This window comes from Branchiostoma lanceolatum, chromosome 15, assembly GCF_035083965.1.
Source record: "Branchiostoma lanceolatum isolate klBraLanc5 chromosome 15, klBraLanc5.hap2, whole genome shotgun sequence".
NCBI classification, from domain to species: domain Eukaryota; kingdom Metazoa; phylum Chordata; class Leptocardii; order Amphioxiformes; family Branchiostomatidae; genus Branchiostoma; species Branchiostoma lanceolatum.
In genome coordinates, this window is record NC_089736.1 from 409507 (window position 1) to 425673 (window position 16167).

The window sequence follows — 16167 nt, forward strand, 5'->3', positions numbered from 1 at the left end:
TAAATCAATCAACTAATCAATCATTGCTGCACTGTCGCAAACCTCCCTCTGGGGAAGCAATGGATCAATCAGTCAATCAATACATCTATCCATCAGTCAATCCATCGATCAATCGATACACTAATCAATCATTCCTGCACCGTCGCAAACCTCCCTCTGGGGAAGCAATGGATCAATCAGTCAATCAATACATCTATCCATCAGTCAATCCATCGATCAATCGATACACTAATCAATCATTCCTGCACCGTCGCAAACCTCCCTCTGGGGAAGCAATCAATCAATCAATCAAGCAATATATCTATCCATCAGTCAATTCATCCATCAATCAACAGCTTCTCCAGACGAGTCAACAAAATAGATTGTACTTGAGGATATACCATGTTTGATATTCATCTTGTGTTCACATACATACATACATAGTCATGCATACATTTAAGTTGGAGCATTGACAAGGCTTATTCTCTGCTATACATCGTTTTGATCAAGTCTTTTCCATTCAGACAAGTTTCAGATTCGATAATGTTCTTTAATGTCAAGTATGGACGGCCTCTTCTCCTTCTGGTTTCTGGTGTCCAAAGAAGCAGCTTTCCAGCAAATAGCATGGCCAGCGAGGCTCAAGCAACAACTTGTGTTCACATTTTCCCCTATTGAAACTACTTGAAAGACTCTTTGACCAAAGAAGACAATTAATGGGACCTTAAGTTAAGGTTCATGCATTTGATCATGATGCCAAATTCAAGGGGACATATGGAAGAATCAGATATAGAGCAACTTGGTTTGTCTCTCACCTTCCAACGACCTCGTTGACATCATAGAATCTCTCCACAATGTCCTTACGCACTTTGACCTGCCTGGGATTGAAGGGGAGGTCGCTATCTATAGAACAAAGTTCAGAGGTTAGGTCATATTAGATCATTGCACTGATGATGACCTAACATTACTTCATCATTCAACTCCTGGGCCCCAACTACTGATATCACTTTTGTTACGTGTGTTAAAAATGATGATCAAAAATTTGTATGGTGAATGATTTTTCAAATGTGCAAGAACTTAACGCTACGTTACCTACAGATGAGCCTTTGTTCTATTTATTAAAAAACGTCATCCCTGATTTGTTATGATTTGTAAGGACTCCCTTGGAAATCAGTTACTCAGTTCACTGAAAAGACTACCCTTAAGATTGACAAATAAGTAAATAGATGAATAACAGTCAATAAATGTTTCCTTTTCCAGCCAAGACGTCTTGCCTACCTGTCTTCTTCTCCTTGGTGACGGCGGGGTCGGTGACCTCGCCGGGCTCGCTGACTCCGTACGCGTTCTTGGCGCGGACGCGGAACATGTACCCCGACATCGGCTGCAGCTTCTTCACCGTGTAATTCGTCCCAAACACGATCGACTCAGAACGCCATCGTCTAGGGAGAAAGGCAAGAGGATGAGAAAGGATCATAAATGTTGGTTGGAGAGGTAAGTTTTGGCATTTTTGCATCCTTTGTGCTGCACTGGAACACTGATGCCTTCTGTACTACACGTAGTCTTTACAAACATTCATGAACAAACAACATGATGTCATTTTGATACTGAAACATGATCAGCTTCATGAAAGTTATAAATTGAAGGTTGTGAAAATGTGTTTGTTTATAATCATTATACATGTAGAGGTGAAACAAGAAATCAAAACATAATCACATAGCAGGCCTCACTAATTGCTACGACCAAAAAGTTTGAAAATTAACAATGCTTTATTGACAAAACAAAATTACAGGGCAGTGGACCTTTGTTTGTTTGAACCTTGTTTATTCATAAGAAGTTCAGATTGGCCTGCAGGCCGTTAATCTGAGGTCATGAGAGGAAGGCGCAGTAAATCAATGACTTGTAATATCAATTAAGTCTCAATGATTTTAAACACACAAATTAAAGTAAATGCCAGTGACATTAGCCTAGTTCATATAAAGTTGTGATTATGATTTTAGAATACAAAGTAAATCTAGTGAGAGTTTATATCCAAAATATGAAATCTAGCTACATCTTATATCTAACTATCAAATATTCTCTAAATCAAATTTATGTAAATGTAATAGAACTGCACACTGGATTATAGATGTCCTTTTAAAAATAATTATAGCAGAATTACATCTATCAAAAGGATCCAGTTTTGTTTAAGCAAGTGAAAAGAAAGGTGAATAGCTTTGAGCATTTATCAATTTAGAAATACATGAAATATGTAATTATGTATGCAAAATTTCAAATACACAGTTTTAAACTTACAAGGAAAACATTCAACAACTGTGCCATCCCTGTGACGGTTTATGACCTTGTGCGTATGTAGGAGAACTGGATCATGTTCCTAAAACTGAACCTCCGACTCCCCGTTCAGAATTCCTCCGGCCAGGCAACCGGCACATTCACAATCACACATCGTCACAACGTCGCAAACAAAAATAACATCTCCGCAGGGATGAAGAAATTGATTTACGTCTTACTTGTAAGGACTGAAGTCGTGGGAATAAGTCCTTTGTCGTGATTTACAGTTCGGTGGATCCTCCCTCCATGTTCAACACATCCTGAACTTGATGGGGAACGGATTCAACCAAATCTGACAGCCGACTGTCTAGGGGAGGATCACTACTGCTCGGAAGGGGAGGACGTTTTTCTTTTAAGGTACGACAAACTACGAAGTCTTGTTTCTGTGTAAGAATCATGCAACGTCACAACTTCTTTTATCGTAAATCCTACTTATAATGCATGCCATCTTTTCCCTGCTTCTATAAGAGGAAGAAGAAGCGCTTGATCACCCCCGTGACCCTGAAGTGGTACGCCCCGCCCCATCTGCGATGTCCCGTATCAGTGCATATGTTGCATGAGTGATATGTATCCCGGCCGGGTGCCTAATATAGCCCTGGCGCTGCCCTGTACTGGAGCACACAGTAGAGGGGCCATCTGATAACACGCCTTTCATTCTGCCTGCCAGGGAACGATGCGCAGGTTCTTTTGTCCCAGCTTAACAAAGTTAGTTTGTCATATGGACCCCAAAACACAGAGCAGAACTCTTTATTCTGAAGACAGTTTACTTTAAGGAATAGTCGGCAACTGGACTGACTCTTGGTTTTTTGTATCACATAAACTAGAATTTAACAGTTTTTGTCAAATTTCTATTGCTGAAGTCTCTTAAAGTTTTCATCTGTTCCAACGAAGGATCCGTGACAACTTTATATTCAAGAAAACCATTTTTAAACACCAGTTTCATGTCATAAAGTTCAGGTTTTTTGGACGGATGGGGTAAAATTTTTGTCTGTCCCAACGAGCAAATTTCTGTAGAACTTCTGGTTCTGGAGACAGCCCTGATTCCTACAACCCTTAACCCCAACATGGGGGTGTCAGAACGTAGGCCTGTCCCCGTGTTGTACGCTGTCCTAAATACTCCCAGGGTCAGTGTCAGTGTCTCACTAACCCCCGTCCTGTCCCGCAGTGATTTAACTCACAGACAGCTGGGGTATATACGATTCGCCGGACGTATTTTTAGACCTCGTCTTGCGCAATTGGTGCAATGAATACTCCAAGATCGTGAACAAAAATAGAGCAAAAATAGAGCATCAGTGCATGTACAATAACAATTGTTGGAATTTATTTTTAAGAAAAAATGACACAATCTACCTGGGAATGCGTGCACTTTAAGGGGAAATATACCTTTTCATAATGTTAAAGGACCTGTGACCTTTGCAGACCACACAAACATCATTGAATTATGCCAGTCAATGTCATACTGTATCAAATCCACAGGTTGTCTGAGTGATAATGGATATAGTAGTTAAGTTTAAGTCCTTTCTGCACCTGATGGTGCATAGGGCGGCACCCATCTCCGCTTCAATAGCCCTTGGGCCACACAACTATGTGCAATCACTACAGCAGGGGGCTAGTCCACTGGTAGTGGTGTGTGTTTAACTTCCATACTCTTTCCCAAATGCTGAGTGCTTGAAGCAGAGAAAGCAGTATGTACCATTTTTAAAGTCTTTGGTATGACCCGGCCGGAGTTTCAAACCCACGACCTACCGTGTGCAAGGCGAACACTCTATCCACTAGGCCATTGCACTGGGACAAAAGCTCTCCCAAACACACATCCATCTAACCTTATCCAGTACACAGTCACTAAGTCTAGTCATGCAGTCTCTTGTAAAATTAAGGCATGATGTAGAACAATGTTATTTTGAGCAGCTAATAGATCCACAGGGTACCTGCGAGCGCTGCTTTAACGTTGATTTATAACGTTTGGCCGAGTTCCATCGAGGTGCTTAAACTTTGGTGGAAGTTCATTGTCTTCTTGATAACGAATAGTTTATGCTTTATTGAGTTCTGGCAATCAGCGATGAGTAATAGTCCTGGAGATACAAGTCTGAATGGTCTATGTATACACATTAAACCTTCTCCCTGCTGCCTAACTCTGTAACCAACAGGGAATTGGGTGCCAGATTGGCATTTAGTTCAGTGTGCTAAAGGTTAAGACTGTACATGCATGTAGAATTAAGATTTAACAAAGAGCATCGTTTAAGCAGTCATAAAATCCACAGGGAAACCAAGAGTTCATTTTTCTCGTGTCACATCTTAATAACAAGCGTTTCACACTTAATAGTGTTTGTGTTGTGGCAATTGATAATAAGTTATAAAAATGCTTAAGCCTGGGGATACTTAAAGAGCTTGGGAGACCAAGGTTGAATCCTCCAGGCTTCTTGTTGCTTGAGTAACTATTTTTGGCGAATGGTTATCTGTTGATTTCTTGATTTGGGTTTATCACAATGTGAAAGGGAGGGCAAAACAATGCGTCGTGCCCATAGGTGTGTTTAACCCCTTAGTCAGATCAACAATCCGTATAGGGAGCAAGGTTTTTAAAAAGTGCTGTGCATCAGTCACCAATACTTCTCTTATATATACAATAAAGTTGTAAAGATGTATTGAGCATCGTTTGAGCATTTTAAAAATCTGCAAGAAGTTTGTTCATTGGCTTTGTGTCACACAAAGATAATGAGTGTTTCAAGGTTCATCATGTCTAAGTTCTGTTCCCACCTAGATAGCAAGTGTGTGATGGTTTTTAATGTCTTTTGTTCTGTCAATCAATAATGAGTTACAGGCCTGGGGATCCTGAAAGGGCGAGGACAAACTCTGATGGAGTTGGTGGATGACTGTGTTGATGTTACAGGCAGATACAGCGTTGATCAATAACACGTCATACATACGGAGATGGGTGAAGTGCAGGGTAGAATTCCATTGATTGATCCAACCAGATAGGCAGTATTTCACACTTAAGGTTCACCAATTTTATTTGTTAGTTCACGGATTTACAAATGCTAAAATGGAAAAACATAATGAAACAAGAGCTATCTACCGCTCAAAAATCATGACCATAGCATGTCCAGAACAAAAGATATCAAAACTAGAAGTTTTGCAGTTGACCAAAGCAAGCCTCTAGGTGGCTCAAAATCTAACCATTTTGAGGTCTTAATAGGACCTACCCACCTACCAAGTATGAAGACAATCCATCCAGGCATTCTCAAGTTATCGTGTGCACAGGCACACACACACACACACACACACACACACACACACACACACGCTGTGCAAAGCATAACCTTCTCAGGTTCACGCCTTGGTGCACCCTCTGCTTTTGATGATGTCTGCTTGATATATTTTCACCTTAAAGTGTCTGAGGACCAAGGAAATGTATTGATTTGGCCTTCTGGTATTCACATTTTGTAGTCGATAACGATTTACACACTTTCAGGTGCTTAAAGTGCAGGGCACAAACTCCAGTTGGTTGGTAGAGATCTCCCACCCAGATAATGACTGCTTCGTGCTTTATATTGTTGGTGTTCTGCCAACGGATAATGAGTAATGTGTGCTTGGTTTAGAGTTGGAGGAGACACTCTATGGGGATGCTTCAGACAGATATTGAGTGACTATTGTGTTTTGTAGAATGATACAGTCAATATGAGTTCTTGGCTTGCAGACCGTTAGAGTAGAGTCTTCTGGTGCAGAGTCTCAATGCTGTCACCTGGAAGTCCAGAAAGTTGTTGCTAATCCTGTCTATAGTGACCACCTGTCAACATACACGTAGACCACATTTTCTTGGTCCCCTGAGTGGTCTTCTTGGACAGTTTTGACTGGATTTCTTTGTGATTTTGAGTTTTTATTGTTTTGAATCATTCTGAGCTGTTTGCATGATTTGTTATTCCTATGTTTGATGATTCCTGCTTTCTTTATGTTACATTATTGTGAATATATTATTAATTCAATAATGATATCTTTTTCTATCCTGATTCTTTTATGATGTTTTAAGGGCTCCCTTGGAAATCAGTTACTTAGTATTATAGTTAACTGAAGGGACGACCCTAAAGATTCATAAATAAACAAATAAATGAATTTTGAGCCCCACCTTTCTTTTCATCAATGAACTTTTGGTAATTTTTCCTTTGAAAATATCATCCAAGAACCACTGAAGTAAATCGATGAAGCCTACGCTGTAATCAGGCATGAAACGAGACAATTACCGACCGTTTAGTGCGTCGATCCCTCCAGTCTTTAACCACCCCCAGCTGCAATCAGCGCTCTGATCCTGCAGGTTATAACTAAGTCCCTGCCTGCCACTAGACTAGCGATTAGAGAGTTTTAATGGAGCGTGGTGATTGCTTAATGTGTGTGTGCACGTCTGTGTGGGAGGTCTGTCTGCCGATCGTTAACGAACGATGGAGTAAACGAGGTGGGATATTATTCCCAATGTGCCGTGGAGCAATAACGGATACAAGCGGGGTTAATCAGGGCATCAGCAAGGTCATTTTGTGGATAACGTCTGTACAACTGAATAAAAATACTATTTTTACACAACCAAGTGATTTATTCAACCGACGTTTCGCTGACCATCTTCACCAAAACTTTGGTTGGATAAATCACTTGGTTGTGTAAAAAGAGTCTTTTTATTCAGTGACTTACAAACCTGATGAAACTGTTCACGGATATACTTAACAACAAATTAACTTGTCACTTGTGGATAACGTCTATAGTTAACAGCAAGATTAACTTTTCAGTCATCTTAAATATCATGTTAAGATTCATTTGTACTTCTTTGACCTACTGGGGGAAGTTGGGAACATTCAATTGATAAATATCATTACACAACTGTTAAAGTACTCAAAACTTGTAAATTAATCTGTAAAACTAAGTTGATTTTGTGAATAACGTCTACGGTTAACAACAAGATTATACATGTCTTCAGAAGTTTTTATTCACTTTGTTGATTTGAAAAGTTCTCTCTTTAAACTACTGGTGCAAGTTTGAAAGTTTGAAGAAACATGATTATGCAACAGTATTTCAATCTTTCAATTTCATGGTTCAGGGGTACCTTCTTCATACTTTTACAAAAAAGGGCTTATCCACATTAATTTTATCAACACCATTTCTTGTTTCACAGTCACAATTATGCAAATGAGATCAAACCACAATTGTTGTTGATTTGCAACTTAAAACTAAATAACTTTAAAAATGATCCAGATTCCACTGCACTACATGTCATTCTTTACAACCCCCCCCCCAAAATCTTTTGAGTGAGATCTTGTTTAGGGAGACACCTTAGAAAGAAAGGGACTTTGGCCAACTGGGGGTTGCCTGATGAAGAGAGCGGAAGCCCTGTCCCAGAATCTCCCTGAGTGGAGAAAGCTTGCTGCCCGGTGTGCCACTATAGGCATGGGAGGATCTAAGTCTCTAAGCAAGTCAGACAGTCTCACGTTTCGCTGGCTTGCCATAATTATGTTAACGTTACAGTACAATCAATAAGGTAACAATGGAGATACAATCAACCAAAGTTAAATTTCTGAACTTTTTTTATATTTTGATTAAGATGGCTGGACTATCTCTTTTGCTTGCTTTCCATAATTACAATCAATGAGGTGACAATGGAGACACAGTCAACCAAAGTTAAGTTTCTTAACCTCGTTTGGTAAGATGGCTGGACTGTTTCACCTTTCGCTTGCTTTCCATAATTATGTTATATACTAACAGTCAATAACATGACAATAGAGAGAGAGAACCAGCACGTCTCCCTCGAATTGGTGCCGCTGGAGAAGACGGATGCCCAAAATGTGTGGGTCTCAGATTCACAACCTGTTATCCACCCTAAACAAATCCACGCAAAGGCTACCGTGTCAACCCTCCTCACGCCGATGTAGGAACTGACAAGGTCATCATACTCGATTTGTATTTGTATCTGTACTATGTATCTAAATACGAATAAAGATTAGACGAGTGATTGCCACACCACAATCAACCAAAGTTAAGTTTCTGAACCTATTTTGGTAAGTTGGCTACAATGTCCCACCTTTCGCTGGCCTTCCATATCTCCACGATGTAAGCGGTGATGCCGGCGGCCGGTTTGCGAGGAACTTCCTGCCACGACAGCGTCAGCGAGTCGCAGGTGATGCTTGAGACTCGCGGCTTGCCGATAGGGGGGTCGGGCACATCTGGAGTAAACAACAACAACAACAAGTATAAACAAACAGCAATAAACAAATCTATTGAATGCAATCACTTCCAAGGTTAGCTAATAGCTAACAACTAACATGAGATGAACACAAGTTTTGACTATAAACATTGTAACAAGAAAAGGACTTTCTGAGCATTTTGCAAACTTAAGGCAGCATTTCATTCTGATAAAGTTTAGATTAAGTCCTCATCCTGAAAAGAAGGCCCGACTACCACCGAAAAACACAATTTTCTGGTAACCGTTACACATTTCCTTCATAAACACACTTACAAACTAATGAAGACTGTCAAAAAATAGGTTCCCTAGTATAGACAAACACAGCAGCACTAAAAATGAAAGAAAGCAAACTTTATCTTGCTTTGGTAGGATGCTTTATACAGACTTCTAGCCGCCTGTGACCCTCTCCTGACGTCACATGTATCAGAGAGCCGGTTGGAAACACCCATTTTCACCTGTCTTCAAGTGGGGAAATGAGTGTAAAGTGCTTTTCCCGAGGATGTAATATTGCGGCCTGCTAGGGATTTGAACCCAGAACCTTTAGAGTCTAAGTCAACAAACCTAACTGATTCTAAGAAATGGACTTTAACAATGGAATAAGGACTGATACCGAGTTTTTTTAAATTGTATATTTTTGTGATCATTGTGTATTATGTCTGTGCATTGTATTTGTATCCAGGGAGCCTGAAAAGCAGGTCAAGAGATCTGAGTGTGTCCGCTGGCTAAATAAATAAATGAAATGAAATAAGTCGACAACCCTAACCACAGGACCAGCCTGCCATTTGTTATGCACAAGTCAGAGACATAATCAGAGACTCTGAGTGGTTGCCTTTGACAGGTTTGACTGTGTATATTAAACTTGTCAATGAATACAGATAATGAGTGAGTGTGTGTTTGTGAAAGCAAGTTAAAAGTCTGTTAATCAAAGTTTAGAAACACTGGGAGATAAACTCGAGGTCGGCTTGTGTCAGATAAAAGCAGAGCATGTAAATTGATAATGTTGTTTATAATATTGCGGATACTACAGACTACACACTGTATTTAGCTCTAAGCCCTAATACTACATAAGGCCACAATGTACAGTTTTTTCCTTGGTCCTTGAGCATTAAAGCAGTTAGATATTGCAAGAGGTGACTAAATGAAAGCAAAGGGCTGGGAGGACAACTTGCATCTGAGTAATTCTATTTAGTGGCGGGAGGTCAAGAGGAAAACAAAGGACATCATCTGACTACATTTTGTATGATGTTATACTCTCGCCCTGAAACTGTGTGTACGAAGATACAGACTCTCTCCTGTTTTCATTTTCTCCTGAGTGATTCTAAGAACCAACAAATTGACTAAGCATGGCTAGAGGTGGGAAAAGAGGGCAGTGAGGAAAACTTGTCAAAAGTCATTCTACGTACCCCTCCAATAAAAAGCAAGGTACAGACTTTCCCCTCAGACTCAAGAATAATCTTCCAGTTCAGTATGATTTTTTTGTTTTTATTTTGTTAAATCCAAGAACCACAAACTGCCTTGCTGGTGCCTGAAAGTGAAGAATTGCGGCACGTCTGACAGATGAAGCCCTGCTGTTCCTTTTTTTCCCTTCCCCCAGAAGCAAGGTGAAGACATTCCCCTCGGAGACTCTGATTATACAATAATCTTCCAGTTCAGCATAATTTTTTATTTTGTTAAATCCAAGAACAGACAAACTGCATTGGGTAGGCCTGGAAGTGAAGAAATGTGGGCTGGGAGGAAAACTTCACAACATTCATCCCCCTCCCCAAGCAATGTACAGACTTCCACCTCAGACTTCAGTTTTGACAATAATCAGCATTTAGATTAGCATAAGAACCACAAACTGCATTAGCGTTGCCTGAAAGTGAAGAATTGCGGCAGGTCTGACAGATGAAGCCCTGCTGTTCCTTTTCTCTCCTCCCCCCGCGGGATACGCTTCCATCAGACGAGTGAAAAGAAATGCGGAGCATAAGCTAGAATCAGTTGCCGTGGGTTATGGACGGAATGCAAATCACATTTCAACCACGGCCGAAGCAAGGATATTCAACGTTTCTTAGTTTATTGCCTTCATCTTTTGGTAGCATTTGAAATCATTCAGGTGTAGTTGTAATGCTGTATACAGTGTAGCAATTTTTGTGAGTTAGCAGTTTTTTTAAATTTTTGTGAGAAAAGCATTACTCAAGAAGGTTTTGAAAGGATGGATTGTTATCAATGATGTCTTGACCAATGAAAGAAATGGTCTGATTTGTGACCCCTGGCAGCTTTCCTTGGTACTGCAGCAGAACTTCTAACTTTTTTATCTTAACTATGTTAAAATAGTTAGACTTTGTGTTGAATCACATTTCGCAGGAAAGAGAGAAATTTTCTTTTCAATTAACACCTTTCTCTGTCACTGTCACTTTGATGTGTCAAGAGTGCAACATTTTATAGCATTCCTGCAGCCCAGCAGGGCAGGGATGTCCATGTTGTCCGTCATTGTCATACAGCAAAACCGCTTAATGCGACACTCCCCTATCGGCCAACAACATGTGTTCACCTACGTGGGTACCCATAGATAACCCACGTGGGACCATAAATAACCCACGTGGGGCATAGATTACCCACGCAGACTGTCACTACTGCTCCCTCAAGGGGAACGTCCCCACAGGAGGTCCTCTTAGGCAACAACAAGTCAATTTGTTGGTTCTTAGAAGACACTCATAAAATCACCGCTGGATGTAATATACCTTTCGCACCAATGTGAAGATGTAACTATAGTTTTTAAGGCACAATCTATGTAAACAGCAGGACAATTCAGGGCTGCTATTGAACCCTGCCACTCTGTACTGTACAGTGTCCGATTGGGACAAATAAATCATTGTGATATGATTATTATCATCATAATCTATTATCATTATTATCATTATTATCATTATTATCATTATCATTATTATCATTATTATCATTATTATCATTATTATCATTATTATCATTATTATCATTATCATCATTATCATCATTATCATTATTATCATTATTATCATTATTATCATTATTATCATTATTATCATTATTATCATTATTATCATTATTATCATTATTATCATTATTATAAAAACACAGTGTCTTGCCTTTCCTGCACTTGTTTTTCAATTCTAACATTGTTATAAAATCAGTTCAGTTCATTTCATCCTGAGTGAGGTGACACAATTTTTATTTTGTGTGAAGAAAAGCAATTTTTTGAGCAAGCGAAACTGCTTAAAAGGACATCAAGGGAATACAGAGTCTGAGGGGAAGTCTGTACCTTGGTACACAGTTTCAGGGAGTGACAGCCCTCTATTCTCATCATGATCTCTCGATGTTGAATTATAACCTCGAATGTCCCACAACCGACAAAATAAATTGGCGTGGCCCTAGGAACAGAAGATTATTTAGTCATCAAAACCATGAACCGTCAGTCTTGTCATACATCCATGGATAGATATTAGTTTTGATAAGAAAATGGTGAAATGCGCAGAACAGATTGAAGTCTCCCTCCGAGACATTCTCAGATGATTCCTATAACCTGGAGTCATGGTTGACATCTCTGCTACTAACGCTACTTAAACTGCACCAATTGCCTGGAAATAGTGGGTGCAGGTGTATTATAGATTTTTAGATGTATCATTTATGTGTACAGTGTATGTGTCTGTCTGTCAATATGGGCCGTCGTGCCCGAAATAAACAATGATAATAATATAGGAGACCCCAAATCCCAGCAATATAGTATGTATCTAAAGGAAACAGGTCACAACAGGACTGTAAAAAAGGTAACATTCACGTCACACTTTATGCCACGGCTTGTTGACAGACTACATACGCGAAGCCTTGCTGTTTTTGTACAACATATATACTTATTATAGCCCCCTTACCATGAATGTTCAATGTTACCAATGGCAATAGCCAAGGGCATTCTTAATCCGAGCAATGCGTAAAGCAAACAGCCTACAACAAAAGAAAGTCATCTTCTGCTTAGCCTTGTTAATCTTTACATAGTATTACATGTAAAAATTGCCATGTTCAAGCCCTTACCATTACCGTACCTAAATGTATGCCCCCTTGCCATTGATGTTTATAATGTTACCAATAGCAATAGGGCATCCTAAATCCCAGCAATGCGTAAAGCAAAGAGCTTACAACAAAAGTCATCTTCTGCTAAGCCTTGTTAATCTTTACATAGTATTACATGTAAACATTGCCATGTTCAAGCCCTTACCATTACCGTACCTAAATGTTACCACTGGCAATAGGACATCCTAAATCCCAGCAATATGTAAAGCAAATAGCCTACAAAAAAAAGTCATCTTTTGCCTTGATCAAACGTGACAACATTCAATGTCACTATAAGCCTTGTTAATCTTAACATGCATGCAGGTGTTTGTTTTTTTCAAACTCCCTTGATGTTCATTGTTACCAATGGCAATAGGACATCCTAAATCCCAGCAATATGTAAATTTTAAAGCAAACAGCCTACAACAAAAAAAAGTCATCTTCTGACTTGATCAAAGGTGACAACATCCACGTTTAAGCCGCTGCCACCTGACCCGAGTGTGGTGCTAAGGTCGTGAGCCCTGCTGTAGGGTTCAGAGTGAGAGCGCGTGACGGGGGCTGTGTGTACTTGTAAGCGACATCCGTGGAAAATCCAAGGTGCCCTCCAATGCTCTCCAATGCACTAACAGCTCTGTCGGGAAATTGGCTTTTGGTTATAACATATTGACCGTTTTGTATATTTATTTGATAATTACAATTCAGATTTGGGATATAGTGCTGTCTACAGGCAGAATTTTTGGTGACAAAAATAACAAGAAGATGTCTCTACCACAAAAAGATATGACATGATGAAAAATTTTACAAACTTAAAATTATAAAATATTAACCTGCACCATGTGTAATTCTTAGTAAAAAAAACTGTTTTTGTTGAGTACCATTTGTAAATTAAATAAGTAGACGATTCAGCTCTTTGGCTGCAATTTGCTTGTCTTATCAATGAAAAAAAATCTTACTCTTTATGTTAAATCAACTGTCAGAGTGGCAGAAGCATCTTGCAGCCCCAGGAGCAAGACTTATTTGCTGTGCCCATTGAACCAAAACCCCTGAGCCTGGGGGACTTTGGCTGACCTTGATACATGATGCTGCTCTGGACGTGAACTCAGGATTTATCCCCACATGACTTCTGCAGTTTTAGGAGGAAATGGAAAAATCTGTCCAGTCCATTTAGTTCTGTCAATGCAGATTGAAGCATTACATAACCACCACTTCAAAGTCAAAGTGGCCATGAGACTTCCACATTTTGTACTATATGTATTGAGTAACCAAAACCATTATCATAGTTCTCTCCCCTTGGCTGAGAACTCAGTCACAGAGTCACAGTTTCCCTTTGAAGGCATCGCCCTACATGTACAAATGTACAAAGCATCCTTGGCTGAGCTTAATATATGATGTAACGTTAGAAAATGTACTTCCAGGCTTTAGGATTAAATGTTACATTTTACTGTAAAAATCTGACCATCTGCTGTGGTGTGATAAGACTGCATCTATCTTGTAATAGACATTACATAACCTATCTACAACCATAAACAAAGCATCCCTGGCTGAGCTTAAGAAATACAGACGGTAGGAAATGTACTTTCCAGCTTTTACAGTAAAAAATATGACTTCATCTGTTAATCAAACTCTAGCCTACTCACATAATCCACCGTCACGCAACATACATGATGTGATTTTGGAAGTGAAGACAGAATTTCCCCTCGTGTACTTCTGAAGCTTTAGGCCAGGCCAATTTAATTTCTTGGTTAACAGATTTTTATTTTCAATTCTAGCAAAAAAAATCATGAAAACAGAAGGCTGGGGTGAAAACATGCACCTGACCCTGTTCACTCCCTGAAATTGTGTGAACCAAAGTAAAAACATTCCTCTGAGATTCTGTTTTCATGATGTTTTTGTTCAATCTAGCATTTTTTTTTCCGTTAACCAAGAAAATAAATTGGTGTGGCCTAAAATAATAAGATAAAATGTAGAAATCAGACTCCACCTTTTAAGTCAAACTGCCGCGACAACATATATATAACACATCCTCAGACTTATAAAGAGTAACTGTCCCTTTCCAGTGTTTCCAATACAAATCCTCACATAATATTTCTGAAGATCCAAAGGATGAAATGTGTAATTATATTATAAATCTTGAATCTGAGGTAATGTTAAAGCAGATGACACAATGTAAATTTGAGGCAAGATTGTGATGTGATTCTTTTATGTTGTATTGATATCTATGATTGTACGAGCCAGCTTTCTTCGTTAAAATCGATGGCAACATCAGGCACTGACGAACTGATTTGTAAAAAAATGTAAATATCTGACTGCACCTGTTATCAATCAAACTCCATCCACGTCACAAAACCCACCGTCGCGCAACGCCGACTTACCGTAGGAATCCCTGCCTCCGGGGTGGATACAGCAACGCAGGAAACATGTCATCCTTTCACCGACGTCAAACCCACGACTTACACCGACCAAACATCAGGGCACACTCCACTGGGTAGCAACAGAACCTGTACGGTGTAATAACCATGCACTGCTCCAACGAGAGGTTGTGAAATTTCTAAACAGCAGAATACTACCGTTCGGTTGTACACACAGCCGGTACAGTGAAACAAGCCTGCACTGCTCCAAGAAGAGGTTGAGAAATTGATTCTCAAACAGCAGAGTACAACAGAGTCCAACTGACTGCTCCACGTTCTATTCACAGCCGCACACAGAGCCCGGGTACAAGCGTGCACTAGTACTGTTCCAAGAAGAGGTTGCAAAATAGATTTTCCAACAGCAGAGTACAACCGTATAGCTGATGGCTACAGAACTCTCACGTTCCATTCACAGTTGTACACACTTGTACAGTGAAAGAAGCATGCGCTGTTCCAACGAGAGGTTCCAAAATAGATTTTCCAACAGCAGAATACAACCACACAGCTGACGGATGCAGTCTCTCACGTTCTATAATCACAGTCGCACACAGAGCCCGGGTACAGTGAAACAAGCGTGCGCTGCTCCAACGAGAGGTTCCAAAATGGATTTTCAAACAGCAGAATACAACCACACAGCATCCGGCTCTCGCGTACTACGCACGGTCATACACAGAAGCTGTGATGGATGACCAGGACCGGGGAGGGATATTACAAAGCGGTCGGTTGATGGGATGCTGTAGAAACGACCCGGGCAGATCTCATGATGGCTGCTGACGGCAAGGGGAGCTTAGGAACTGCCCGGCAGGTTTTCTAAAGGTTGATGACGATGATAAGGGCTCGCTGGAACGACTTTATATCCGTCAGAAATCCTGGTGGAATGATACCGGTAATGACCTCAAGACAACATGTGTCTCGGAAACATTCTATAACGAGGTTCTCAAGGAAACACCCCAGTCTTGCGCTGGAACGACTATTTTTGTATTCGTCAGAAATCCGGGCGGAATGATACCGGTAATGACCTCAAGACAACATGTGTCTCGGAAACATTCTATAAAGAGGTTCTCAAGGAAACACCCCAGTCTTGTGCTGGAACAACTATTTTTGTATTCGTCAGAAATCCGGGCGGACTGATACCCGTAATGACCTCAAGACAACTTGTGTCCTGGTAACATT

The 16167-nt window shown here is 40.1% G+C and overlaps 1 protein-coding gene across 1 annotated transcript in view; it reads right to left on the minus strand.

Moving 5' to 3' along the window:
* LOC136420982 (titin-like) overlaps positions 1–16167 on the minus strand; it is a 51134-nt gene that overhangs the window by 17416 nt on the left and 17551 nt on the right. The window contains exons 3-5 of the mRNA XM_066408125.1: positions 8360–8501; positions 1255–1415; positions 792–879 (exon numbers count right to left, since the gene is read on the minus strand). Of these exons, the coding sequence (XP_066264222.1) occupies positions 792–879; positions 1255–1415; positions 8360–8501 (391 nt within the window). The remainder of the gene's footprint in view (positions 1–791; positions 880–1254; positions 1416–8359; positions 8502–16167) is intronic.